The sequence below is a fragment of the Grus americana genome, chromosome 1 (assembly GCF_028858705.1).
Source record: "Grus americana isolate bGruAme1 chromosome 1, bGruAme1.mat, whole genome shotgun sequence".
Taxonomy (NCBI): Eukaryota; Metazoa; Chordata; class Aves; order Gruiformes; family Gruidae; genus Grus; species Grus americana.
In genome coordinates, this window is record NC_072852.1 from 73,516,775 (window position 1) to 73,542,781 (window position 26,007).

The 26,007-nt window shown below is 41.1% G+C and overlaps 1 protein-coding gene across 2 annotated transcripts in view; it reads left to right on the plus strand.

The window, feature by feature from the left end:
* PDE3A (phosphodiesterase 3A) overlaps positions 1–26,007 on the plus strand; it is a 277,695-nt gene that overhangs the window by 211,244 nt on the left and 40,444 nt on the right. For both annotated transcript variants that reach the window (XM_054824716.1, XM_054824726.1), the window contains 4 exons: positions 12,858–13,118; positions 17,004–17,158; positions 21,668–21,783; positions 25,521–25,740. In XM_054824716.1, coding sequence (XP_054680691.1) covers positions 12,858–13,118; positions 17,004–17,158; positions 21,668–21,783; positions 25,521–25,740 — 752 coding nt within the window. The remainder of the gene's footprint in view (positions 1–12,857; positions 13,119–17,003; positions 17,159–21,667; positions 21,784–25,520; positions 25,741–26,007) is intronic.

Genomic DNA, 26,007 nt, shown 5'->3' on the forward strand with positions numbered 1-26,007 from the left:
TCTTGTTTGTGAGGACACCGCTGTTCTCTGCGTGAGAGCGCTCTATGGCCAATTCGTGTGATTAGAAGTGAAGTGTCATCAGTAAATAGGTCAATACTATATCCGCTGATTCCTCCTGAGTTAAAATACCAAGGTTTTGTACAGATGTATCTTTGAAAGTGGTGGATTTTCAGTGCTAAAAGAAAGATTTGTATGTTGATACTGCTTTTCTATACCTTCTCTTAAAAATTCAGAGCAGCCTTTTAACCGTCTGCCAGGAAATGCAAACGTCTGTATTGTTTTAATGCACCATTTCCAGCTGTTTTGAAACTGGCCCTCATTGTGTCCTCCTTGATTTCACCTTGTCAGTACATCTTCTTCTTCTCCAAACTCTGGTCCTGCCTTTCTGCATTCTCCATACATTTCCATACTCCTCCGTGCTTCCATACATTTCCATACATCTACATACTTCTCCGTGCCTTTCTTGCCTTCAAGGACAGATCAAACCGTGTGCTGATACTGGTAGCGCCTGGTGGTGGCTGGGTTGTGCACTGGACCTCTCTTCTGACACTGAGGGACTTGACCCCTCCGGAGCTGGTGGCGGAGTTGCACATGGCATGTTGCTGGCTGGGCAGCGTAGGACGCTCTGTGCATTGTTGACCCTCGTGGCAGAGCTTACCCAGTCTGTAATCGATTATTTTGTTGTTGAAGAAATGAAATGCTTAGTTATGTATATACCTGCATGTGCACACATCCAGCAGAGGTACCTTATTACGTGTCTGAAAAGTAATAACTGTCAGTGCTGCGGGTGACTTACCCATCATACGGTGCTGCTTATTTTGCATTGATCCTGCAGTCGTGTAGGACTTCATAGTTATTTTATGGCAGCACTGTCGCAGCACGTGTTTCTTAATTGTCAGCAGAGGTAGTAGCACTTTGGGCCTTTAGCTTTAGAAGGCAAGAGTGTCAGTACCGATGCTGTGTCTGCTGCGTCACATGGTTTGTGTGCTAAGAAAGAAGTGATTATTTAAGTGGGCTGCATTCACTTGTTCTCTTTTAAATGTGATTTCAGTATTCCTCTTGTGACAGTTCAGTAACAGTCCTAGTGACAGAGTTTCGGTGGGTCATCTTGTCCCTCCAAATTCAGCTTACCTACTCCACTCAGCAGTAGTAAGGGCTTCTGTTGCACTCACTGGTACATCATCACTTATTTCTTACCGGAGCAGATTCAGATGAACCACTGAAGTTCAGCTTCACAAGGGGATTTAACATTTTAAAACACCATGTGTAACCTACACTTGATTTTTTTCTTTTCTTAATATCTACATCCAAGCAGAAAACATAAGTCAGTGTAGAAATAGAAATCATTTTCTAGTTGGGTTGCCAGCATAAGCACCAATGCTTCATGATCTGTGTATGTTTTTTTGGTCTCTATGGTTCTGTTGCCTTTTATAAATGAGAAGCCAATGCTGTTAAATTTAGATGTGAATTTGAATCCAAACTTTCCAAAAACACAGAAGTGTTTGGCCCTCATCAAAAAGTGCAGACCCTGAGCCAGATGGTCAAAGTTCAGTATGGTGAGATACTTGTGATGCAGAAGCACAGATTGGATTGATCTCTAATTAGAATTGAGAAGCAGCCAGCATATCATAATTAAGGATAGTGTATGCATTTTCTTGTTTCTTTTTCTAAAATGCAAGTCAAGAACTGCTTACAACCTAAAAGGCACAAGTTGAAAGCAGGACTTTTCTTAGATTAGAACTGTGCACAGGACAAATCAGTCATCAGCTTCATGAAGGAAATTAGCGATTGCTGAGTTTGCTTAGAAAGTCCTAGAGCCTTTAGCATCTGGTTCGTAGATTGTAGGCCAGAACAGTAGTGGCCTGTATCTCAGCAGGCAAACATTTTTTCTCATTTGTGACAACTATTGGCAAAATAAGCCTATAGTATAAACTAACCTGGTATGTCTTTAAGTTGATCCTTGCAGGTCAAGAATGAAGTAGGTTGGAAGCAGTCCTCAGGGCTTGCTGGTCTGTCAGTTTATATCTGTGCTGAGTGAAAAAAATCATGTTAATATCATAGAAGACATGTAGATGATAGTGCTTTATTTTTCTTGTATAGGAATTACTGTTTCTCTCTGTTCTGATCTTCATTGAAGTGTCTGCCTACAAGTAATCTAGGAGAGGTGGAGGATTTTCACATAAGTTGCGTGCTTAGTGCGTTTTTTGCAGGTCCTGGCTTTAGATGTTGAAGTAGCTTGTACTTTCGAGAAGTTACAGCTCTGCAGCACTGACGATGAAGGATTTGGGGGCTGCAAGTCCCTAAGGCTACAGTTGCTTTCTTGAATGAGTCATAATATAAGAATCCAAAGCCAAGTCTTAAAGAAAAATGATTAATTCTTTTCACAGAGGAGTTCATTAGTGACATAAAGTCATGAGAAAGAGGAGGAGGCATCTGTTAACACTAGACGGTTATTAACTGGTATTGGTATGAGCGCTTTAAATCGGGAGAAGAAAGAAGTGTTAAAATTTGACCAATTTGATTGCAGTGAGGCAATCACTTGACTTTTATGAGCACAGGATTTATCCTTTTCCAAAGGTGCAGAATATCTCTGCCTGCCTTTGGCTTCAGTGAAAGCATGTTCTAAAAAATGGGCCACTAAATATCATTAGTGTTCTTGATTGCCTGGAGTTTCATGAGATCTTCCTGCTCCTGTTGCTACGGCAAAACACGGCCCAAGATATACATCTGGCTCCTGCTGTCATTTCCAAATCCCTGTCCTAATTTCAATAAGAACAGACTGAACTTTAAAGATGTTTCACTGATGATTATTTCCTAGTTTCTGATTTTCTTGTTATTCTGTTTTTTAACACTCAGTGCACAGTTCTTAAAACCTCATTGAGTTGGCTTTTTTCAGTTTATCCCCCTGATGGCAACTCCTTTGTAGTATTTAAAAATACATTTGACACAGTCTGTAGCAATTCTTTATCTTCCTCCTCCCCTCAATATTTTGTCTTAATTTAGAGGCTGCATTTATTTGCATTATGTTTTTAATGATATTTAGTAATGCTGTTCTGCTTAATACTGTTAAACAGTCCTTTGTGAAGGACTGAGGTGGATGTGAATCTTTAGATGGGATAATTTTCATATGTATTTCTGCAACTTGCTACTAATTGTGATGTTGCTTCTCAAGTTGCATCCCAAAAGTGTCTGAGATATTTTGCGAGGGAGAAAGTAAGTCAGTATATGGCTCCTTTGGCTTTGTTCTAGTGTAACTGAGACTGTCAAGTTGAAAATGTGGGAGGATTAGTTAGTACGCAGGAGGCAGGATCGTGATTATTGCTTTCAATGGATCTTTTTTTAACTCATGCTGTGTATTTGGCTGCTCTGTTTTAGTTCACCGTAGAATTAAAATAGCTTCCCATGCTAAGCCGGCAGTTGGGATATTAGAGCTGTAAACTCAAATGGGTAAGATCACCAGGTATTAATAGATGGCATATCTTCTGCTGTGCGTGCACCCAGTGTCCCGCTCCTGCTGGGTCCCAGCTGGTGTTACTGCATCTCAAGTTGAGACTGAAGACAGTTGTCACTGCTTTCTTCGCATGAACGCAAACTATCAGCTTCAAGCTACCAATTTGCAACCATCTGATGTACAAATTGAAGAACAGTAATGTAAGACAATTGAGGACAGTCTCTGAAGTACAGAATTGTTTTCCTCAGTCTCAGTTATTCAAAGCAGATTTGAGCCCCATTTAGAATCTAATTTTTCCCATCTGTTGTGTTTTAAAGAAAATAATTTTTAAAGTTCTGAGTTTAGTTGGAGCAGTGTCTACTTTTTGCATAATAAACCCTGACTATTTGTGACTGACTCTGTGATCTGCTCTACGTCATCAAGTAGTTCTTCAGGGTGGGATAGTCATGATTGTTTTAAGGCTTTTAGGCAGCCAAATTGCACGGAAAGTCCCTTGGAATTGGGTGACTGAGTCCCAAGGCTCTGCCGAGAACATCAAACCTCAGCGTCAGAGTTTCCACAAGGTTTCCAAGCTGCGACTGGCGGCTCTTAGCCAGTCGTGCTCTTCGTGCTCTCGCCTCCTTCCAGGAGCTGCTTTCTCTGGATTCTCCTCACAGGATGCCTGATGCAGGAGGTCACCAAAGCTCTCTGGGTATTTTCATTTGAACTAGGATTTCCCTAGGAGCCCAAGGCAGAGCATGTGTACGGCTGGTTCCAGCTTGCCTCTCGCCCTTGTTATGTGCTGTGGAGTGGTGGTCGTGCTACCCATGGCATGCACTCTGGACAACAGCCCTCTGCCCCTTTCCTCTATGCTTTCTGGGATTTTCCAGCAGCAGCTGAGATACTTGTACTCTAGTGTGGCAGGAGGGAATGTGGAAAATTAGGAACTACATATGTCAGTACCAGTGGAGTTAGTTAATTTGACGTACTTTCTGTCAGATATAAATGGTGGGGAATTCTGTTGCACTGGGTTATGTCCAGTACTTGCATCCACATGGGTGCAGACTTTCCTAGTCTGTAGGTCTTGGATCTTACCAAATCTAGTCATCCCACTCCTTGAGATGATTTCTGCATCTATCTTTTGGGGTTTTGTTGTTTGCTTGCCAACAACCACAAAGAGATTTTCTTTTGGTGCATGTTACAAATCTGGGAAAGCTTTTGCTAGGTGACCTGAAAGCTAGAACTGATAGTTTCCCTTGGAAGTTACAGATGGCACCAAAACTGCTTAGGACTAAAATGTATTCTCTGTTTCTCTCTCTCTCTCTCTTTTGGTTTTTTTGGGGTTTTTTTGTTTGTTTGTTTTCGTTTTTTTTAAATTCATAATGCTTATCTGTGAAAACTTTGAAGCCATGCTTTCCTGAGGGCATGCTGGTTTGTCTATTGAGTATGATATGCAAAAGAATCTCCTACATCTTTTTTTTTTTTAAATGTAGATGTCTTTGCTAAAGCTATGAGACAGACTTCTCTCTAAGGTGTGGCCCATCCAGGGGGATGCTCACCCAAGCCTGGGCATTCAAGAGAGGAACATTCCTCGTGGTGTTATCAGTGCTAACAATTACCATGATGTCATCGCTCAACAAGAGGGAAGAATAATTGAGGTGTAAGTCTGAGTTGCAGACTGCTAGTGCGATTTGGATTAAATGTTATCCTTTGCCCCCTGGGATGTTGAGCACGGTGCACAAGACCACATGGGCAGTGCATGGAGGTGTGTGCACTTAGGACAGGCAGCATACTCAGGCAGTTTGGTGGCTGGTTTCTGACAACTCACAGAGGTCACGCAAGGCTAGCTTTGGGTTTGTTTTTCCCATATATGGCCATTCCCTAAAACATCTTCCCAAACGTTTTAGGATTTTTTGGTTTGCATCCTACATCTGGACATAGCAGGACAGGGAAAGCAAAAGGCCTTACTGCACCTTCAGTGCCTGCTGCACATTAAATGGTATCAGTTTACTAAGAATTTTTAGCATGGATAAAACACTCCAACAGTGTTCTTGTAAAGATCTGAGCAGTTTTTCTCAAACACTGAAATATTTTACCCCAGACAAATACCTGGCAGTATATGTTTCAGTCTGAGCTCTTTGGCCGACAAAGCTATCATGAACTGAAAGGTCCTGTAATGGAAGAAGTTTAGTCAGCTGTAGCTATGAGCTTTGTGAATGGTGTCACCTAAGGTAGAGGTGCAGGATGTGACGATGGCAACTGCAGCCCCAGACAAAGTGTGCTATAAACAGTGATACGTTCCAGAGGTCTTATAAGAAAGAAGAAAAAGTATTTCCTTCTCAAACCAGTGCCTCTTTCTTAAAGGCTCCAAATTCAACATTTGCAAAGATTCTGATTACTCTGAATAGATTAAATGTTAGAGCCATTTAAGAATGATGTTGTTTGCGTCCTGGTTTTCTAAAGAAAGTAGGCTTACGTGATCATGCTGTCCGACAGTTTCAAGGACGTGTGGCAGATGGAAGGAAGCATCAGAGATTATTGTCTTCCTAGAAATTTTATGACAACCTGTGATGGGATACCAGAGGAAGGTCCAAATTAGTAGCCTTGCCTTGATGACTGGCAGTTTAACACAGTGCACGATTACAGAAAAAGCCCCACATAAATAAGCCTGCTCAGCAGCATGCACATAGCCCCAAGAACGGCAGCCTCCTGCTGACTGTGTGGCCACAGGGCTGTTGCTGAGGAGAGGGGTCATTGCAATACAGTGAGTGCTGAGAGGACAAAAAATATCACTCTTCAGTGAGCCCCACTTCATTAGATCTCTGTTTGCAGAACCACTTTCAAAAATTTCCTCTGGCTGCGCTGCGATACTTGGACTCTGGCATCACGGTGGCGAGTGCTCAAGCTACAGACACACCGCGTGTGGCAGTCATGACATTTTCTGCTCTGCAGATCAGTTCAGTGTAATTGTTACCAGGAACATCTGCTTTGTTACAGTGGTGCCATCCCAAGTGCCATATAACCAGGGTCAAAACTGTAATCGTTATGGCTCACACAAGGTCTACACTCTTCCCTCATTACAGGCTCATCTTTTCTGTGTCAGTATCTGGTGTACGGTTATGTGGCTCTGGGTGCTTTGAAGAATCAGCAGCAAAATCAGTGATTACATTGATGATTAGGAAAGGTTTCCTTTTATCAATGTGATGAGGCAATGGGAACATACTGTATTCAGTCCTACCAAAGAATATGCCTTACAGAGCTTGTGGTTGGTCCACCTCCAGCGAGCAGTGGAAATGCTGTGCTTCATTAAGGTGGAGAAAGATTCTCATAAATGTCCTGTTTGCTCACCAGAGAAGAGAAAACCTGAAATCTCCTGTTAGTACAAAATAAGAGTAAAATAAAAATAAGAAGTCTGGGTAAAACTCCAGTTCTGCAGCTTTTAAACACAGAAAAGTAGAACGTCAAAGAATTGTGTGCACACTTTTCTCCTTAGTCATTCAGTGGAAGGTGGAGTAGTTAAGTCTGTGGCGCCTTTAAAATGATTCATTATTTCCATAGAAGCCAATTCATGTTTATCCTTCAAATCGCTCTGTGGACATTAAAATAATGGAGAATTATATTTGCTTTTAATTTTGTTTCCAGACAGCTTGGCCTGAGCATTCATGATGTGACTTGGAAACTATATCAAATTGTGATTTATTGTTGCTCGTAATTGTGTGAAGATTGAAGATATGCTGGATGTGGCTTTTTTTCCTTTTTTCCTCCTTGCCTCCCCCATTCTTTCTTACAAAGTGTTCTTGAGCGTAACATGGTGAAAGGCCAGCATCTCTGCCTTCAATGCTTTTCCTTGGACGAGCCACAGCAGCAAATGAAGATTTTATTTTTTCCCTAACATGAGGCTGTGTGAAATGAATTGTGGTTTGTGTTTGATAACTAGGTCCGTCCTTCCTTCCCTCCTTCCCTCCTTCCCTCCTTCCCTCCTTCCCTCCTTCCTTCCTTCCTTCCTTCCTTCCTTCCTTCCTTCCTTCCTTCCTTCCTTCCTTCCATCTATTTTTTTATTATGCTTAAGTTTTGACTGGTTTTGTATTATCATGTTAATCATCCTTTCTTGTAGGATGGAGAGCAAGCAGTATTTTTTAGTTAAGCTGGTTGAGTTCAATTTTAAGAGAATCATGGGTGAAACACCAATGGAGGGGGAGACTTTTATTTGCAGTAAGGCATCTGTTAAGTATAAGGATGTCAAATCTGCTTTACAGGTGGGTCAACTGTTTCTTGACCAGGGACAATTCATAAACTAAATTTAGCTATCAGGTCTTATGGATAAAGGAATTTGTTTTTCCTATTTTCCTAAAATTGTTTTTCCTACACAGTTTTATCTGTTCTTTCCCCTAGTGAGTAAAACATTATTCTTAGATTTTTATGCATAATATAATTTAATAGAAGAAAACGAATGGGATTTTGTGAAATGTAATAAAAAAATCTACAGAAGGTTATGCAAATTTTGAAAGTTTTTTTTCCTAGCCATGTTACAGAATCGAAACAAACTATTCAAACCTAAAAATTCTAAGTGATCATTAAAATTCACCAGGATATTGTTTTCATATCGCATTTAAGAATATTCCATGAAGCTAAGTTTCCTGCCCTGACAAAAATTGTCTGTGTGACAGCGGGACATGTTACTTGTGATACGGTCCTGCAGTTGCAGCAGTATGTGCGCTTTTTGGTACATGAAAGTTTTCTTGCAAATTCCCAGTAAGCCCCCACCCATGCAAACTTAGATGATTGCACAGTTGGTACTGTGAATTATGCATGTCTGTCCCCGGTCTCTAATGCATCCTACTGTGATCTGGCCATCTTATTTTACATATAAGTTCTTTAGGGGAAAACCCTTTCTTTTATTTCTGTACTTAAAAAGATGCCCCAAAACATACAGCAAGTGCATTTGGGCCCAGTTGGGAATTCCAGGTGGTACCACAGCCTAAAACACCCACCTGGATACCAGTTTAAAAAACGAAGCGGTGGAGGGGGGGGAGGAGAAAGCACAAAACCAGCTGGTTTACAGCTTTGTAAGGAATTTATTTTGCTCTTTACCTTAGTTATCAATGAGAGTATTTAGTTGATCTGGTTTTGCTTTTGTTTCCAGCCTGTTTGCTTTCTCATTCTCATGCCCTCGAGCATTTCAGTTTTAGTCACTGCATGACATCGCTTAAATCAGAGTAGGAGTGAAGTCACAAAGTGAACAGTAAGCCAATCTTCTCTGAAATTCATGGAAGGAAACTGCATTTACAATTATTAGCATAGATTCGTAAATGAATACTAACCAGTGTGAAATTAAATTCACCTTAGCTTAGCTCTTTGTTTGTTTTTTTTTTGTTTTGTTTTGTTTTGTTTTATCAAGTTAGTTGTTTGTTAGTGTTGATTGCAAACATGTTATTCATTCCTCTATTCCCCAGTATCCGGCCTTTGAGCTTCGATGAGTAAAGTGGTTTGGAAAGAATCCAGATCAGTTCATGCAGAGGCTATGCACATTAGTAGAAAACTACTTACAAAGTCTGAGCATAGATTTTCTATGCACTTTCACCCTAAAAGGACTGTCTGTGTGTATATGTGTGCACATGCGTGTATGTGAATATATACAATCTAAAATTTTCAGCAATTTCCTGTCTTGCATAGATCTTTATATTGTTTCACATCATGAGATGTATTTTATAAAAAATTCCAGGTTTCCTTGTCCTTTAGGGAAAGACATTTTAGTTTACTTTCTGAGTAATGGTTTGCAAAACATGCCCAATTCTCTACTGTTTTGTAGTAGAGAATCTAAAAAAAAAAATTTTAAAATGTTTTTGTGCATCCAATTTGAACTGTTTTTAGAAAATAGTAATTTAAATACCTGTAATTTTATCTAGTCAGACTAGTCTGATAGTACTCTAAATTCATCTTGAGATAGGTGAAATACTCAAACTGCTCAAAAAAGAAACTGTTTTTCTGTATACAAGTTCTATGCAATTAGATTACAACATATAAACTGTACCAATTTAGGATGTGGTGTTAATGTATTGAAATCAGTGGATTATAGCAGTGTTTACCCTCTTCTGCTCCTTTCTTCAAGAGGAATTTAAGCTTGATCTGTTCTTTTACGTATTCTCTCATTCTAAGTAGTTCAAACAATACTGTAACTGTGAGAGAGAGAGATATATATAAGTGCCATTTAAAGCAGCTCACTACAATACAGTGATGTCTTTTCAATTCCGTGCAGTGTTTTCACTTTGAAGTGTTGTGCAATGCAGTATGTCATGTTGCACAAATTGGTAACTGTTGATGTTTTATGGTGACCCTGACCAGGCTATGCTGGCAGGATATATGTCTCATTTCAACCATGGTGAGGGACACCCTGTGCGCACCTCCTTGTAGGCATGGAGCTGACCTCTCTGGGCGTGTTCCTTGTGGATGGACCAAGTGGACGGCCACATGGGTTCCATGTGAGGTGTCAGTTGAAAGGGTCAGATCTGCAGGTCAAAAATGCAGAAGGTCCTGCCACCTTGCTGTATGAAGAGCACATTGTGTAGAGGGTGAGGTGGTATCGTACGTGCTATTACCAAGCTCCAAAGCCTTTCCCAGGTGCAAGGCACACTTCCAAAGAGAGAATTGCTTTGTTTCCACTGATTTGTTCTGGCGGGGCATAGGCTGCAGCAGTGTTACTGTGTGTTACGTGTGTAAGTACCTAACTCGATTTGAGTGCAGACTGTCCTTCGCGGTGAGGTGCCTGCACGGCTCAGGAGGGAGGATGCAGACCCGGTGTGTGGCGTCCCTCTTCCTGGGCCATACAGCCTCAGCACCAGCTCCGTGCATAACTCAGTACAGCCTGGCGTTTCAGTCGGAGAAATCTGCTGGGTCCCAGAGTCAAGGCAGGGGTCACCAAGATGTGACAAGGGCTCCCCACATATCAAAGACCATGTGGCAGAAATTCACCATGGAGAAGAGAAGGGCTTTCCCTCTCCCCACTTGGTACTAATCACGGAGAACAATGCTGGCTGCTTTGCAAAATGTTAGTGCTGCTGTACAAAATCTGGCCTCTGCTTATGGCCCGCTGAGTCAGACTTGTTTACTTCACTGAAGTATTAATCTCTGTCTCTGATTGGCAGTCAACAACTCCAGGCTCCAGGCTTAATAGAGTTTCAAACTGTAGATTATGCAGTTTTGCTGAAAATATGGGGCTTCTATCGCACTTTGAATGATGTATTATCCCTCACTCCCCTTTGGTCTGTTTTTCAGGGCTGAGGTTGAGATAGATAATTAATTCCTCCCATCCCAAGCCTTGTCTTTTAATTTAAGAATTTTCTTTAGCATCTGCCAGGATCTTCTGCATGCAGTCCTGAGAGGATAAGCAATGAAAGAGCCATTAAATTAACTTCAGCCATTAATTTTTTTCAGTAGGATGAAATAGCACTTCAGTATATCAAACAGCTTCTGGTTTATTTTATTTCGTATCATGACAAAGAAAAGAAATGTGGGAAGAAGAGGCTGGTTTTCTGGTTGCGTGAGAGGATGGTGAGTGAGGAGGCCTGTCTTCTGGTCCTGCGGCTTACCTCTGTGTTAGCAAGAAGTAGGACAGGAGGAGTGGAGTGAAACAGCTGTTGCCAAGGACCTGATGTCCACACTGTGCAACTGGGAAGATAGTGGGGAGAAGTTTAGCTATACTTAGTTAATAATGTATCACTTCCCTCAGAAATACTTTGCTATTGCCTGTAAAGCCTTTTGTGAGAACGAGGCAGTGTTGAGCTCTGTCACACTGTTCTTTGATGTGTTGTGAGGTCCATAAATGTTATCACTGGTGAGTCACTCGTGTCCGGGGTTCTGATCACTCTTCTCCTAAGCAGTCTGCCCAGTTCTCCATGCTATGTACTTGCCACTCCAAGAAACCTGTATGCTCTCTTCAGAGGCATAACTTCTCCATTTCGAAAACCGTGTATCTTAGATTTTTTCTAAGAAATACATGAAAATAAATTAGTACAAAATATCCTGGGATGGTCTCTCTGGCAAACTGCATGTACACCTGCCGAAAAGTCCCAAACAGTAGCAGCAGGATTGAGCTTACATGTCAGAAACGCAGCAAAGGAAAAATGGTCGGTCTTGGAGTGTCTTGAATTAGTGATTCCATGCAGAATTTATGATGATTTTTAGTGCACCGGCTAGTGAGGCTGAAATGTCATTGCTGCATTAAAAGTTCATATGCCTCCTGCCTTTCTAGTTGTTCTATTTCTATGTGCATCCAGTCTCACTGTTCTTCTAGTAGATTTTAAAGATCCTCAGTCTTTTGCACTTGTATCATATCGCCGTCAATTGACAGACTTGACAGCTTTCCTGCTTTTGGCAATAGACTGTTTCTTTTAGTGCCAATATATTGCCCTACTGGTAGTTGGACCTGCCGAATGTCAGGAAGTTCTGGAGAAACTCAAAGATGCGTTTATGGATCAACTCTCTTGTGCATGCACTGGAACCCCAGTGCTACAGCTGTCTTACATTACCTGCGTGCGTGATGGAGGGACTACACATATGAAGACGGTTTGCCTGGGTCACAGTTGGTTTGCAGTGCGTCATTTACAGATCAGTTATATACATGTACTGGGTAGAGTGAGTCAGATTTGGCAGTGATGTGAGCTGCTCCTTGGTATTATTTCTGCTTATGCATCACTTTAGTGAATAGTTCTTCATAAATGATAAATGTAAAGTAGGTAAATATTTCAAACCCAAGAGGAAGTAAGGACCATCTGAATCAGTCATACAAGTCTGCAGAGTAACTATTCTCGTCACTTCTGTCTGAATAAAATAAGGATTGAAAAATCCACTTTTTACTCCACTTCATTTTTGGTATAGCTGCCCAATACACAATGGCTTGGAGAAGAATGTTGTTGCCACTGTACCAGAATGCTATATTTTAATAGTGTGGAGATATTTTAAAGATCTCAGCATGTGCTTGGGATTCATTTTGTTCATCTAAGCATAACCATTGAACATTAGTTGTTCTAGATGCCTCTGTAGTTAGTAGAAAGGCATCTCTCAAGAGATTCCTCCCATCCCAAGCTATGTCTCCAAAATTATTTGTGCAAATAGCCCCTGGCCATTGACTATGTCTCTGTAGGGAGCCTGAACAATTCATTCACATGGGTTATGTCAGCTGCAGATGCTGAAAGCTGTGAAATCAGATATGATGAAATTCCAAAGTCTTTGCGGTCTGTGAGCATTATGCCTGATGATCGATCTATTCAGTATGATTCTCCTTATTTAAAGAATTAATTCATGTTATTATTTTTCCCCTTGTGGGTAACCGCTTTAACAAAAGTTGTGGAGCATTCACCACAGCTTTAGATACTGCTCAGCAGGTTGTTCATGTCTATTGCTTTACATGTATTATTTTTGTCTTCTTTAGTCTTCTGGTACCAGTATCACAGTGGATATCGCTGTCATGGGAGAAGCACACGGGCTCATTACAGACCTTCTGGCAGATCCTTCACTGCCCCCCAACGTGTGTACTTCACTGAGAACAGTGAGCAACCTGCTTAATACGCAGTTAACCTTCCAGGCCATCCACAAGCCAAGGGTGAACCCTTTGGTGTCCTTCAGTGAGAACTACACCTGCTCTGACTCAGAGGAATGTCCAGAGAAAGGAGAGAAACTAGCTATTCCCAAGGTGAGTACTGGACCCCATCTATCATCTTGTAACTTGGCTCTGCCTAAAGGGACAGCACTGGACTAGTGGGAGATGTCACAGGGGTTTTTGCTTGTTGGCTTCAGATTAACATCTTATGCACTGATTATGCTCTACTATAAAAGGACAGCTAAGTAGATGTTGGTTTCATAGTAAGACAGTTCCTGTGTATCCTTCAGCTCATGGCCAGGTTAACTTTGGTTCAGGCATCTTTAGAAGATGATGTTTGACACAAGATAGCTCACATAGACGGTGTGCATATTTCCTCGTAGGTGTTGGTTGGAGCTTGAGAGAAGAAATGATAGGGAGCAGAGCAAGCAAAAGCCTTTCAGCATACAGACTCACAAGTCTGCCTCATTACTTCTCACAGGGAAATTCTCCTCCCACTCAAAAGATTTGAGACACTGCGTGTGGGTTGACTGTCCTAGTCAGTGAGCAGTGGGAAATTTAGTAGTAATGTGAGGGACCTTTTTGCCCACTTTGAGGATTGGAATTTGAAATTCTGTATGAATTTCAGTCTCTTCTTCCTGCCCTTAGCTAGAGGTGTGAAACCTATTGAAGTAAATGAAAAAGTCTCTATTGATGACCTCCAGGTGCTTTGGATCAAGTTTAAAATGTTGGATACCAAACAGACAAAAAACCAAAAAAGATCACCACAATACTTAGTGTGACAAATATTGTGAGCTCATGAGAAGCAGGCTTGAGAAGAAAAAGAAGACTGAACCAAAGAAAAAATAATATATTACTGCCTTGACAGATGGCTTTATGAATGCTGAGGAATCTGACAGGAAATAATCAGTGTTAGCCACCCACATTTAGTAAATGAACAACTAGAAAGAACGCATCAGCTTTGAAGTAGTTTGAATTATAGGTTCGTTGCTAATTAGCTGTCCTGCAAGGCTGACATTTCACTTTTGAAACTAAACCAAAGTACTTTTGTACTGCAATCTCCCTTGTAAAATTAAATATAGGCAGAGTACGTTGCGCAGGCGAATGCTTTTAAGTTTTAACAGTTTAAATGGCAGAGCCAGCATTCATTCCAACATTTCCCGGCATCTGAATTGCAACACTTGTGATTCTTTTTTAATTTATTTTAGTGTGATGATAATTATTACCCTATTTGCCTATGTAGCAGCTGTATATATGAAATGGATGTTCACAGGTTTCTAAGCACATTTTCCAGTTTATTTTAGTGTACATGTCTATAATAGCTGTATTCTAGGCTCTGAGGGGAAAATTTAAGTGGGAGAACACTGCCATCACATGAGCAAACACAGTGAACAGATTCCAGTTTGCTGTTGCATAATACCAAGTGAGAAGAGAAATGAAGGATGAAGAAATGAGCTAATACTACAGAGACCTAATTTGAGTGAAGAATTCACTGACCTAAATGTATTATGGTTCATAAAACTAATAGTTTGCAGTCCTTTATTTAAATGTCTAAATATAGATTTAGGGTCTTTACCTTGAGAATCTGATGCCGAGCATTTTGGGCAAGGAGGTAGTATGCTAACATATTTATCTGCAAGTTTCAGCTTCAGAACCAGAAGTGTCTTCCATCTCATATCTCTTAACCCTCTGGCAAAGTCAAAGCTCTCCATCACAGAGACATATTTATTTTAGTTGTTAACTATAAACACTTCATGAGAACTACAAGAGAAACATCTTACAAAATTATAGCATCTGCAACACAAATCTGGATCCACAAAAACTGTCTATCATCATCCTTGTGTTGGGTTTGCGTGGCAGGGTTTTGGTAGCGGGGGGGCTACAGGGGTGGCTTCTGTGAGAAGCTGCTAGAAGCTCCCCCTGTGTCTGACAGAGCCAATGCCAGCCGGCTCTAAGACGGGCCCGCCGCTGGCCAAGGCCAAGCCAATCAGTGCCTCTGTGATAACATATTTAAGAAGTAGAAAAACACTTAGAGAGAGAGCTTTTGCAGCCGGAGAGAGGAGTGAGAAGATGTAAGAAACTCTGCAGACACCAAGGTCAGTGCAGATGGAGGGGGAGGAGGAGCTCCAGGCGCCGGAGCGGAGATCCCCCTGCAGCCCCTGGTGAAGGCCATGGTGAAGCAGGCTGTCCCCCTGCAGCCCATGGAGGAAGGATGAGGGGGTGTAGCGATTCCACCTGCAGCCCGTGGAGGACCCCACACTGGAGCAGGTGGAGGCACCTGAAGGAGGCTGCGGCCCGTGGGAAGCCCACACTGGAGCAAGTTCCAGGCCGGACCAGTGGACCCGTGAAGAGGGGAGCCCACGCCAGGGCAGGTTTGCTGGCAGGACTTGTGACCCTGTGGGGGACCCCACGCTGGAGCAGTTTGCTCCTGAAGGTCTGCACCCCGTGAGAGGGACTCCATGCTGGAGCAGGGGAACGATGAGAGGAGTCCTCCCCCTGAGGATGAAGAAGCGGCAGAAACAACATGTGCTGAACTGACCGTAACCCCCATTCCCCGTCCCTCTGTGCCGCTGAGAGGGGGGAAGGTTGAAGCCGGGAGTGAAGTTGAGCCCAGGAAGATGGGAGGGGTGGGGGGGGGTGTTTTAAGAGTTGATTTTATTTTCTCATTCCTCTACTCTGTTTTGCCTAGTAATAAATTAGATGAATTCCCCCTCTAAGTTTGGTCTGTTTTGCTCGTGACAGCAATTAGTGAGTGATCTCTCCCTGTCCTTATCTCGACCTACAAGCGTTTCGTTATGCCTTTTCTCCCCTGTTTAGTGAATGAGGGGAGTGAGAGAGCGGCTCTGGTGGGCACCTGGCCTCCAGCCAGGGTCAACCCACCACAATCCTTTATTACCTCTGCCTTCAAAAATTTGGAAAACAATGTGAGTTGTATTAGTGGAGAAAAGGAAGAGTCAAGTGAAAGAAAAATGCAGGGTTGTCAAGAAAAATCTGCTGTAAACAGTGATGCTTTCTCTAAGCTTTTCAGGAGATGTCATATCCCAGAGCATGAAAGTTTTATTTCAGTGGATGATCTTTGGATTGGGTAGATATAGCAGGAATAAAAGTTGGAACTCCCCTTATTTTTCTTACAGCCTTTCTTGCCTTGAATCTCTGATTCTGAGCATTCATGACAGTTTAAATCACAGCTGAGGTTAATCTGGAGATTGTCTAGTCCAGTCCTTCAGCTCAAGCAAGTTAAGCCTGGAGCAGGTTTCTCTAGGCTCAACGTAGAGCAGATTGCTCAGGAGGATGTCCAGTTGGGTTTTGAGTATCTCCATGGATGTAGACTCCACAGCCTCCTTGGGCAACTTCTTTCAGTGTTCAGTCATCCTCACAGTAAAAAATATTTTCTTACATTTAAATGGAATTTCATGTATTTCAATTTGTGTCCCATTGCGTCTTGTCCTGTCACTGGACACCACTGGAAAGAGCCTGGCTCCATCTTCTTTACGCCCTCCCATAAAGTATTTATATGGATTGGTAGGATCTCCCCTGTGCCTTTTCTTCTTCAGGTTGAGCAATCCCAACTCTCTCAGCCTCTCCTTTTATGACAGATGCTCCAATCCCTCGTTCACCTTTGTGGCCCTGATGACTTAAGTGCCTTTGGCCACATCATGTAAGACCTAAATTTTTGAAGAGCACAACCAACATTGGCTGAATCCAGTGAGAGCTCTGAGTGTTCAACATCTGTGGCTATGGATATATGCATTTTTTTAAACTTGAAATGGGGAGGATGGTCCAGACCCTCAAACATTAAAAGCACCAGCTGTGTTGATTTGACTAGAAGGTAGGCACCATAATACCTAGGAGAATCTGGATTTAAGGTACCTCACTAGGGCTTGTCAGGCAGAATTAACCAAACGGAAATGTTTTTCTTCTGGATGTTTAAAGTTTTTGTAAGCCTATATAAACTCTAGACAACTGATTTCTCTCTAGCGCTTACGGAGAAGTTTGCCTCCAGGACTGCTGAGACGAGTGTCCTCAACTTGGACCACAACAACATCAGCCACAGGACTACCTACACTGGAGCCAGCTCCAGTGAGAAGGGATCGCAGTGCCAGCATCAAACCTCATGAATCATCTTCATCCAGGTTACAAATTACCTCCTCTCTCTTTTATGTCTCTCTTTGGGCAAATTTCTGTGTGATGTATCCCTCATTTAAAAATGCTGACTTGAAAGTGTATTAGAACTAGTTCATCATGATACGCTAAATTGGATTGCCAAAGAAGTGGCATTCCAAATTGTAGTCAGATTATGCCAAAACTATTCTTATTATTAGGAAGCAAAATTTTTTAAAAAAATTATTTATGCTAGCGAAGTGCAGAATTGCACAATAAAATTGTAAACAAGCCAAGATACCTGGCTAAAGTTTTCTTGATATGCAGTGGTTTCTTCCACAGGTATTGCCCAGCCAAGGAAAAATTCTAACAAGTAAGCCAGCTGCTGAACATCGCTTCTAAGAACACACCTAGTGATGTGGTCCTGTCATTAAACCAGATCATAAAGCACTTCTCCATCCTCCAGATACTAACTTCCAGAACACAAACCCTGATTTTAAGTGGACCTTCCTAAAATACACAATTTTGTGGTTTTCTGTCCATAGAGATGAGTATCATCAGACCATACAGCCCTGTGCCTGCCCTGCATCCCATGTACGCACCTATTCCAGAATACAAGAAGTGCTTAGGGCTCTCTGAATGAACTCATGCAAATACAATACCAGCAATAGATGGTAAATAAAAACTATTGAGTTAAGGAAGTTAAAAAGTGATTTAGCAAAGAGAAGAAAATAGATTTGTTACCATTGGGGGGAAAAAAAGGTATAATCTAGGAGTAAAATTACAAAGGAAGATTTCCTAGTAGAGGTTGAAAGCAAAGCTGAAAATGAAATGGGCAGTGTAATTTTCTTGCAGGATGATTGCTGTACTTTCCCTAATTTTAAGCACTGCAGTGGAACGCTTCTTTCCCATTGACCACAGAGTTTAGCTTCTGGGATTCAGAATTCCGGCTGTCCCATCCTTAATCCCAACTGTCTCATGTAGTTAAAAGGCTTTTCCTAATTTGCCATAAGAAGCAAATACACACAGCTGTTTTGTTGGGTGCAGACTGAGTGCCTGCTTCTATTTTTGATGCATTTATTTACTTCTTCATTTAAGATGCCCCATATTTTCAAGGGTTCTGTAAGCAGGCTATAATTATTAAAATGTTGAAATTAATTTCAGCAAAATCATTGGAGAAATTGTACATGATTTGTTTCTCTTGCCTGGAAAAAGAGTTCTGGATTCAATCATGACACGTACACTTCAAGGTTGTGTTTATATAGTGCATTGTAGAAACACAGCGTTAGATCTGCCGAGAGATTTGCATAGGCTGAGGTACCTATCTACTCCATTTTGCGCCCAACCCAAAATTTAGTTCCAGTTTCCTAAAGCATATCCCTGAAAGTCTTTCAGAGTTACCCAGAAGTACACTAGTTCTCCCTGTTCTAAAGAGATGGGGTTTCATCTTACAGCTATAGTCCCTCATGACTATATATATCAGTTAGATATTCCAGGCTCACTCTTACTCATTCTCTGTTTCTCAGGGCCTGAGCCAGTATCATAAAAAACAAGTCCTCCCATGAAATGGAGAGAGAGAAGTTGTGTCTGCTCAGCTGCTTACAGCCAGCAGCTGACTGGTTTAGGGCATTCACAGAGGACTACCCTAATAAAGGTGCTTCTGAGGGCATTCAGACCTAGGTACCTTCCATTTGGGGACTTTCATGCTACCGGATAGCCTGAGGTGAGCTGCATTTAACCTTCTGCAAGGGCTGTGGCAGATAATCCAGTAGCAGCCAGTGAAGGAAGGAGTTGAATGGATGTCAGTCTTGTGGGAATGGCACTTGTCTGTGAGAAAAGAGGGTTAGGTCCCAGATGCTGTTAACTATGATATGTTGCATAGCTATTTCAACAGGATTTCCTCCTTTCTGGCTCTAGAAATATTTTTGTATTCTAGACAGAAAAGAGCAGAGCCTTCAAAGGAAAGACAGAGGGCAGTCAGTCATGCAGCCATGGTGCCACTCTGTGAGAATAAAGTTCAGGTCCCCCCCCCGCATCTTCAAGAGCTATCATCTTGGAGCTGGTGGATGAGGAGAGAGTGTGGAGACATGCTTTGCTATGGCAAAAGGAAGAGCAGAGCAAAAGCACCAAATTCAAGAAGAGAATTTAGAGTGGTGACATCAGAGGACTCACATGTTTTTCTGCAGTTCGAAATTTGGTACCGGTGGGGGAGAAAAAGATAGGACCTGAGAAGGATCTACATCACTAGCGTTTGCTGTTGGATAGCTTGAGTGAACGCAGCCCCAGAAAGCTGCTTTGGTCAGCCTTTCTTCCAGATACATAAACCTTTCCCATAGAGGAGGCTTTCATGAAGGGCGCCTAGGTGCTCAAGGCAGCCTGCAGAGTACACTGCATGTCTGGTGCAAGAAAAATACGTGGTTAGCCAAAGTTCCCTTTCTGAGGAGTCCCATGTATCTCAGTAAAAGTAAATATAAAGAAGCTATAACCAAATGGAAATGTTCTTCAGTCACCAGCCTGTGGTTCCCAGAGTGCATTTGATTTATACTGTTGATCCCAGACTCTCACGTAGTATGTAAGCATCCTAAGATGGGAATCAGAGGGAGAAGGAGAGCAATTAAATATTATTGTTGGTCCTTTTCTACGGTTGTTATATAACTCTGCATGATGAGCCAACTAAGCATGCTATCAATTCTTCCTACGTTTAATGTCGCCAATTGTATAATTATAGCTCTGTCAAACCTCCCAGCCTACTGTTTGCAGTTCTTCTTTTACAGTAGGAGAAACAATGTGTATTCCAGAAAGGGGAAAAATTAATCCTATAAGTCTAGCTTTAAAAATTTTGGCAAACCAGTACAGATTCACTTTCAAGGAAAAGAATGTTGAACTGAAGAGGTAAAAAAATCTTGATTATCTGCCACTTCCCCTGTACCAAATTGAAGCACACCACAGGTCACAGAGAAAGAAACATTTTGTAGTTTGAGGGATTGGGGCAGATTCTGTAGTTACAAAATCTGTGACTTGTTCCTCACAGTCTGGGACATCACCTCTAGATTTCTATAGTCACATATTTGCAAAAATCCCCCTTAAATCTCTGTTTGAGAGTAGTAATCCTGTATTCTTCCAACCCCATGTCACTAAACTGGTAGCACATGGTCCTCTTACAGCTTCAAATGATAGGAGAAAAATAACAGACCTTCTACCTGCCTTCCCTCAGTCACTTCTACATCCAGTGCTTCTCCTTTAAGAAGTCAAAGAATGTGGTTTGGGGGTTTTTGTTTTGATTTGTTTTTTCTTTACAGTGGGCCAGTGCGTTGTAGTCTTCCCGTCAGTTAAAAAACAAAACCACAAAACAAAACAAAACAAAAAACCCAAACCAACAAACAGCTGGATTCTTTCTTCATCTTACTTCATCACAGATTATGGGAATTTGGGCCAATGAAGACAACCTGCAAATATTTTTGTAGGTAGTGCTCGCTCTTCCAAAATGATAAGGTATTTGTAGAGTTAAGATGATGTTACATGCTTTGTTCTTTCAGAAAACTTCTTTTTTTTTCCCCCAAGTTGAATTTTTCAAGTTCAGCTGGGACTAGGCTGCTTTACAAGGCTGTCTTCTCTCATCACTTGGATGTGAGGCTGTGAGGAGAAATGTGGGGCCTGAGAGGCCTCGCGGATAGAGGTCATAGGCCTCATGATAAGAGCCAGTGCTACCTCCCTGCAAGCAGCTGACATTTGATGAGTGTCATTCAGGAAGACAATGACAAATACAATTCTCTTGCTTTACAGAAGTATTTGGCCTCATCTGGTACATAGCCTGAAGGCTGAAAGGATGCACTTATCCTGTTGTAGGAGACCAGCATTTGTTCCACACACACACAGACTCATTCACCCTATTCTCCTCCAGTGAGTTCCTCTTGGATCAGTGACCAATGCCTTCAGGGTCTGTCAGTAGGATTTCTTTTGAGATGCAGCATGCGTTTCAGTTGGCTATAGCATGAAGTGCTTCACCCAGAGAAGAGGCACACCGCTAGCAACAGCAATGCAGGGCTCTTCCAAGCCTCTTCCAGCCTCCTGAGGAGCTCCTCCAGTGCCCGAAGGGTTACTGGGTATCTGCCTTGGCAGTTGCAGCAGAGGAGTCAAGGAGACTGATTTTTCATTTACACTGAGACCTTCTGGCACTTCTGGCTCTTGTAAGGAGGCGTTAAAAGAGAATATAAATTTAACTTATTTCAAGTCAACTTTTAAGCCTCTTTCTACTGTCAGAACAATATAATGAAGACATCTTTGCATAAATAAAGTGAATAGGCCTCAGCACTGAAGGAAGCCCAGCTTTAGAGCATCTGCATTGTAAATATTTTTGCTGAATACAATACTGAGCGCCTCACAAATAGCAGTTCAGCCAGCAGATAGACGCTGTTTTCCTCGTCAGTTTTTGTGCTATCACAGTATCGCATACATCTTGCTGTGGCTCCTGACTTCTTAAGATCTGCCATTTGGGCCTTTTACTGTGTTGAACGATGCTTGTTTGTGCTCTGGTTTTGCAGTGCTGACTCCTGGAACAGCTCAATTCTGATGACACTCACGAAGAGCAGGTCCTTCTCCACCTCTTACACCATGTCCTCTACCAACCACCTGAATGCCAAAAGGCAGAGCCGGCAAGGTGAGTGGGCATCTGTCAGGCTTGCTTAGCTGCTTCCCCGTGACTAGCACATGCAGCTGCTTTTGGTCTCTGTCCAATCTGTGTCTTTTCTTATTTTTCCATCAATATAAATATAGTTATTTCCTTTATTTAAAACAAAAAAGCAACAACAGTGGCTTAAAATATTATAGCTCATGGTGATGCCATTGTAAATGTTTTGACTTTTATGATTTACAGAGGTTAGTCATGACATGATGTGGCAAGTGTGATACTAAATCATGTTGTGATTTATATCCATGTAATTCCCTTGACTGCAACAGGGCTGAGAACAGAATGTTTTCCATGACATTTGTTAAATTAACTGTCTATGTATATTGCCAGACTGAGATTTCTTGAAGCACAATCTACATAATGCCATTCAGAGCTGTAGGCAGCAACTGACCTGTCTTATGCAAACATATCCAAGACACAGCCATTATAACTCAGAGGTCTATCTCTGTATGTTCGTTACTGAGAAAGTCCAAGTAGTTCCTGCTGATTTTTAGAGATTAGAAATATGTGAGTTTTTACTCAGCATTTAGGGCTTTTAGAAAATGACTCCTGTTTTAAATGAAGGAAAGAAATTTGAGAAGGTGACTTCTTAATTGATAATGAAATATACAGTATGACAGCCATGAATCAGTCTTCATCCATAGTAAAATGGATTTTTTTGTAGAAAGGCAGGATAAAGTAATGTTTCCTCATGCTTTAACGTGTAATTCAAAATGATCACAAGGCCTTCCTTTTTTAAATCAGCCATTTATTTTTTTTTTTCCCCAGACATGGAATAATGTTGAGACAATGTTATTCAGAGATACAGGCCACCCAGACATCAGATGGAAATTGATAGGTGCCTGAGGCCTGACATCAGAAAAGTCAGAGAACCCAAACTTAGAGATGGGTTTGAAGATATGGCTGCACAATTATTCTGCATATCTAGCACTGTCACATTGCATCTCCTTTTCAAACTGAAGAGTTTATTTAATCTCCTCTTGTACAGAAGCTGCTTTGTTATACCACAGTGAAGATTAAGTCACACAGTATTATCTTAGAAGATAGTAAGCACATAGGCAAATGAATAAAATTGAAACTGGAAAATAATGGAGGTATAGTACAAAGAATCCAGGAATGTGTTTTAGAACAAAACAAATCCAACTTGGACTTGCGATTTTCAGAGATGAACCTATTAACTTGAAAGGGGGCAGTCTCTGTATGGGTAATATTTTATACATTGAAAATGAGACTTACTGACCCCATCAGTCAGTTTTACATTTAGTCTCTTCTGCTTCCAGAAAGTGTTAAGTCATCTCTGTTGCCCAACGACACGAGCTGCCCAGTGATGGAGGGAGAGCTCCATTCCATCACAAGCAATTTTGGGTCAATGTTTTATGTAGAAGACCAATATTTTGATGTTTTAGACTGTTTGTAATCATGCACTTTTAGTTATAATTTAGTTTTGTGTTCCAACTAAAGAATTGCTTCAATTTGCACTAGTTAATACAAATTAGACTTTTATATATTAACGCCATTGGCAGTGTATAATAATTCTTGGTAGAAATTGATCTAGATAAATTTGTAAATCTGTTAATTTACAAAATGTGTTTTTACACATGAAAACAGCATTTTAAAACACTGCAAGCTATACCTATTTTGGCGAAATTCACAGGTAAACTCAAGTGTTTTCATTTGTAATTTCACATGACATTCAAGTTAACTGTTTTATTTCTTCAGTACTGCACATGTGTAAAAGTTCTGGCGGACCTAAGCAGATGGATGTACTTAAAAAAGTTCTCCCTGTATTGTTCATCTTATGTTGATTGGTCAGAGTTCCTTGCTGTAGCAAGATATGTTTTCTCTTACTTTTGCCAATAAATGGTTAAATGTTGGCTTATTGAAAGCAGGTCTGCATTTTTCTGGTAAATTTATTTATTTATGGTTGCCTATCCTGGCAAATTACTGTTTAAAAAAAAAAACAAACAAAACATAACCAAACATATTTCAAGAGACAGGAGCCCAGACCAGCAGTAGAAAGCCGGCTATAATGAGAAACATTATTGTGAAAATTGCTGTTTAAATTCCCAGGACTTGCTTTAAGTTGTTGAAAGATGACCATATATATTGTATTCTCTAACAGTCATGAAGATTACCTGGGAACATGTAGCTCAAATATAGATAATAATCCAACTCAATCCCCTGTGCAACTAACAGGCTGTGAAATGTTTTTAAAGACATATTTTTGTTGGATGGAAAGCAGATATCTCCAAGGATTAGTAAATGTGAAACTGAGGCTTTCTGTATTTTAAAGCAATATCCATATGTCATGGCCATCTGATAACCTTTTAATTGCTCTGTAGGCTGTAGGTTTCTGATCTCAAGACTAGCGTAATATCCTAGTTGCAATCATTGAATTAAGGCAGTAATACATACCACATGTTTGCTGAAGAAATACCCTAATCAAAACTTAGATGTTGGATATCTCAAAATTACAGTTTAGTAACTGCCAGAGATTATTTTTAAGTCTTGGACTGTCAAGAGTAAATCATATTTTAACCTCATATCACAGTAAGTTGTTATCAGGAAAAACCACTGGAACTGTACACAAACATCCTGCAAGATTACTATTTCATAAACTTAGATCAGCATATTGCCTTACTCTAAGATAATTTTTTGTGTCTGGAACACATTTAGATAGTGGGCACAATTCAAACATAAAACCAGTTAAAGTTCTCAAGCTCTTTGTATCATTTGGCTTTGAAGATGAATATGGTAAATGAACTGGGGCTGAGTTCTTACAAACTTTACAACAAAGCTCAGGAGGTTAAGTCAATTTACATGCATTTCCTTTTAAGATAGATTATCTTTGCTCCCCTGCACTTTATTGTGAATGGGACCTTTTTGTCTGAGACTAGAAAATCTAAAGTGGATTTGAAGAGAAGTCTCAAACACTGGACTGGCAGATGCCAGTTTTCTTCTTTGCAGTGGTGCTTCCATAGAATAGGGGACAGAGAGAACGACATCTTGCTAGTGTTTGCACATGTGGATATTGGCAGTTTCTGATACACTAGCTCAGGAGTACAATACCGTGTCGTTAAGGTAATGGTCACAAGTCTCCCATAGTGAGCAACAGATACTGAAAAATAAACTCAAGCTGTACAAGATCATGGCTGAATTCTGTGAGGAATGTGGAAATGGCACCATAAGTGCAATATTTTATACTCGTATGACTACTAAATATTGTTTTTTTCATTTATTGCTAGTCTTCATACACATAGACATTCAAATTTGCTGGGACTGTGTGTAAGCCTTTCTTGTCCCTGCTTTACAGATGGAGACAGTGAAGCAGAGAAGTTGCAGGTGGGTCTGGGAGCTGCCTATTTGGACTTGGTGTCTCTGTTGCCAGAACATGTTGATACCAATAGTTGTGCCACTAAGGCATGCCTTTCATTTCATGCCTGCCAGTTAGTGCGTCCTACTCAACAGGGAGAATATGCTTCATATTTTGAGCCAGATCTTCAGCAGGTAGAATTGACTGATATTAATGGAGCTTCATCTTTCTGTGACAGCCATGGGCTTGGCTCAGAGTGGAGAAGGGTTTTCTCTTTCTGTTTGGAAGCTATGCTGGTACCTGCACATCTCATGAGGAGTATTTCTGCACAGTGAACTCATACAACCATCTGCCACTTCTATTAATTGACAAGACTCCTCTTTTCTCTTGCCAGGTATCCCACCGAATATCTCACCTCTCTCCTCCCCATGCCATTCACCAATTCAGGGGACACCTGCCACAAGTCCTACTGGAAAAACATCTTCTGTGTCATTTCCAGACTCTACAGATACTGACACCAAGCAAGGCTTAAAGCCACACAAAGTCTTAACCTCTACTCAGAGTGCACCTAGCCTGTCAGACCCTATTATCAGCCCCTCTGTCATTTGCAGCAGGTAAGATAGTAATTTGACATGCATTGGAATAATTTCACGTTGGTTTTGTGAACAAGGTCTTTTGGCCCACATACAAGTTTTTGCGATTTGCTGCAGTATTGTATATTGATATGTCACCATATCTAAGCAGTTCTTTGTATATGAGTAATTGTGTAGATTCATGCTGCAAAGTGCTTTTAAAGTACAAGACGGTTAGTTAAATTTACAGCTTTTACTCATGTCAGATGCACAGTCTGATTCATAAATAAATTCTTTATCAATAACTTG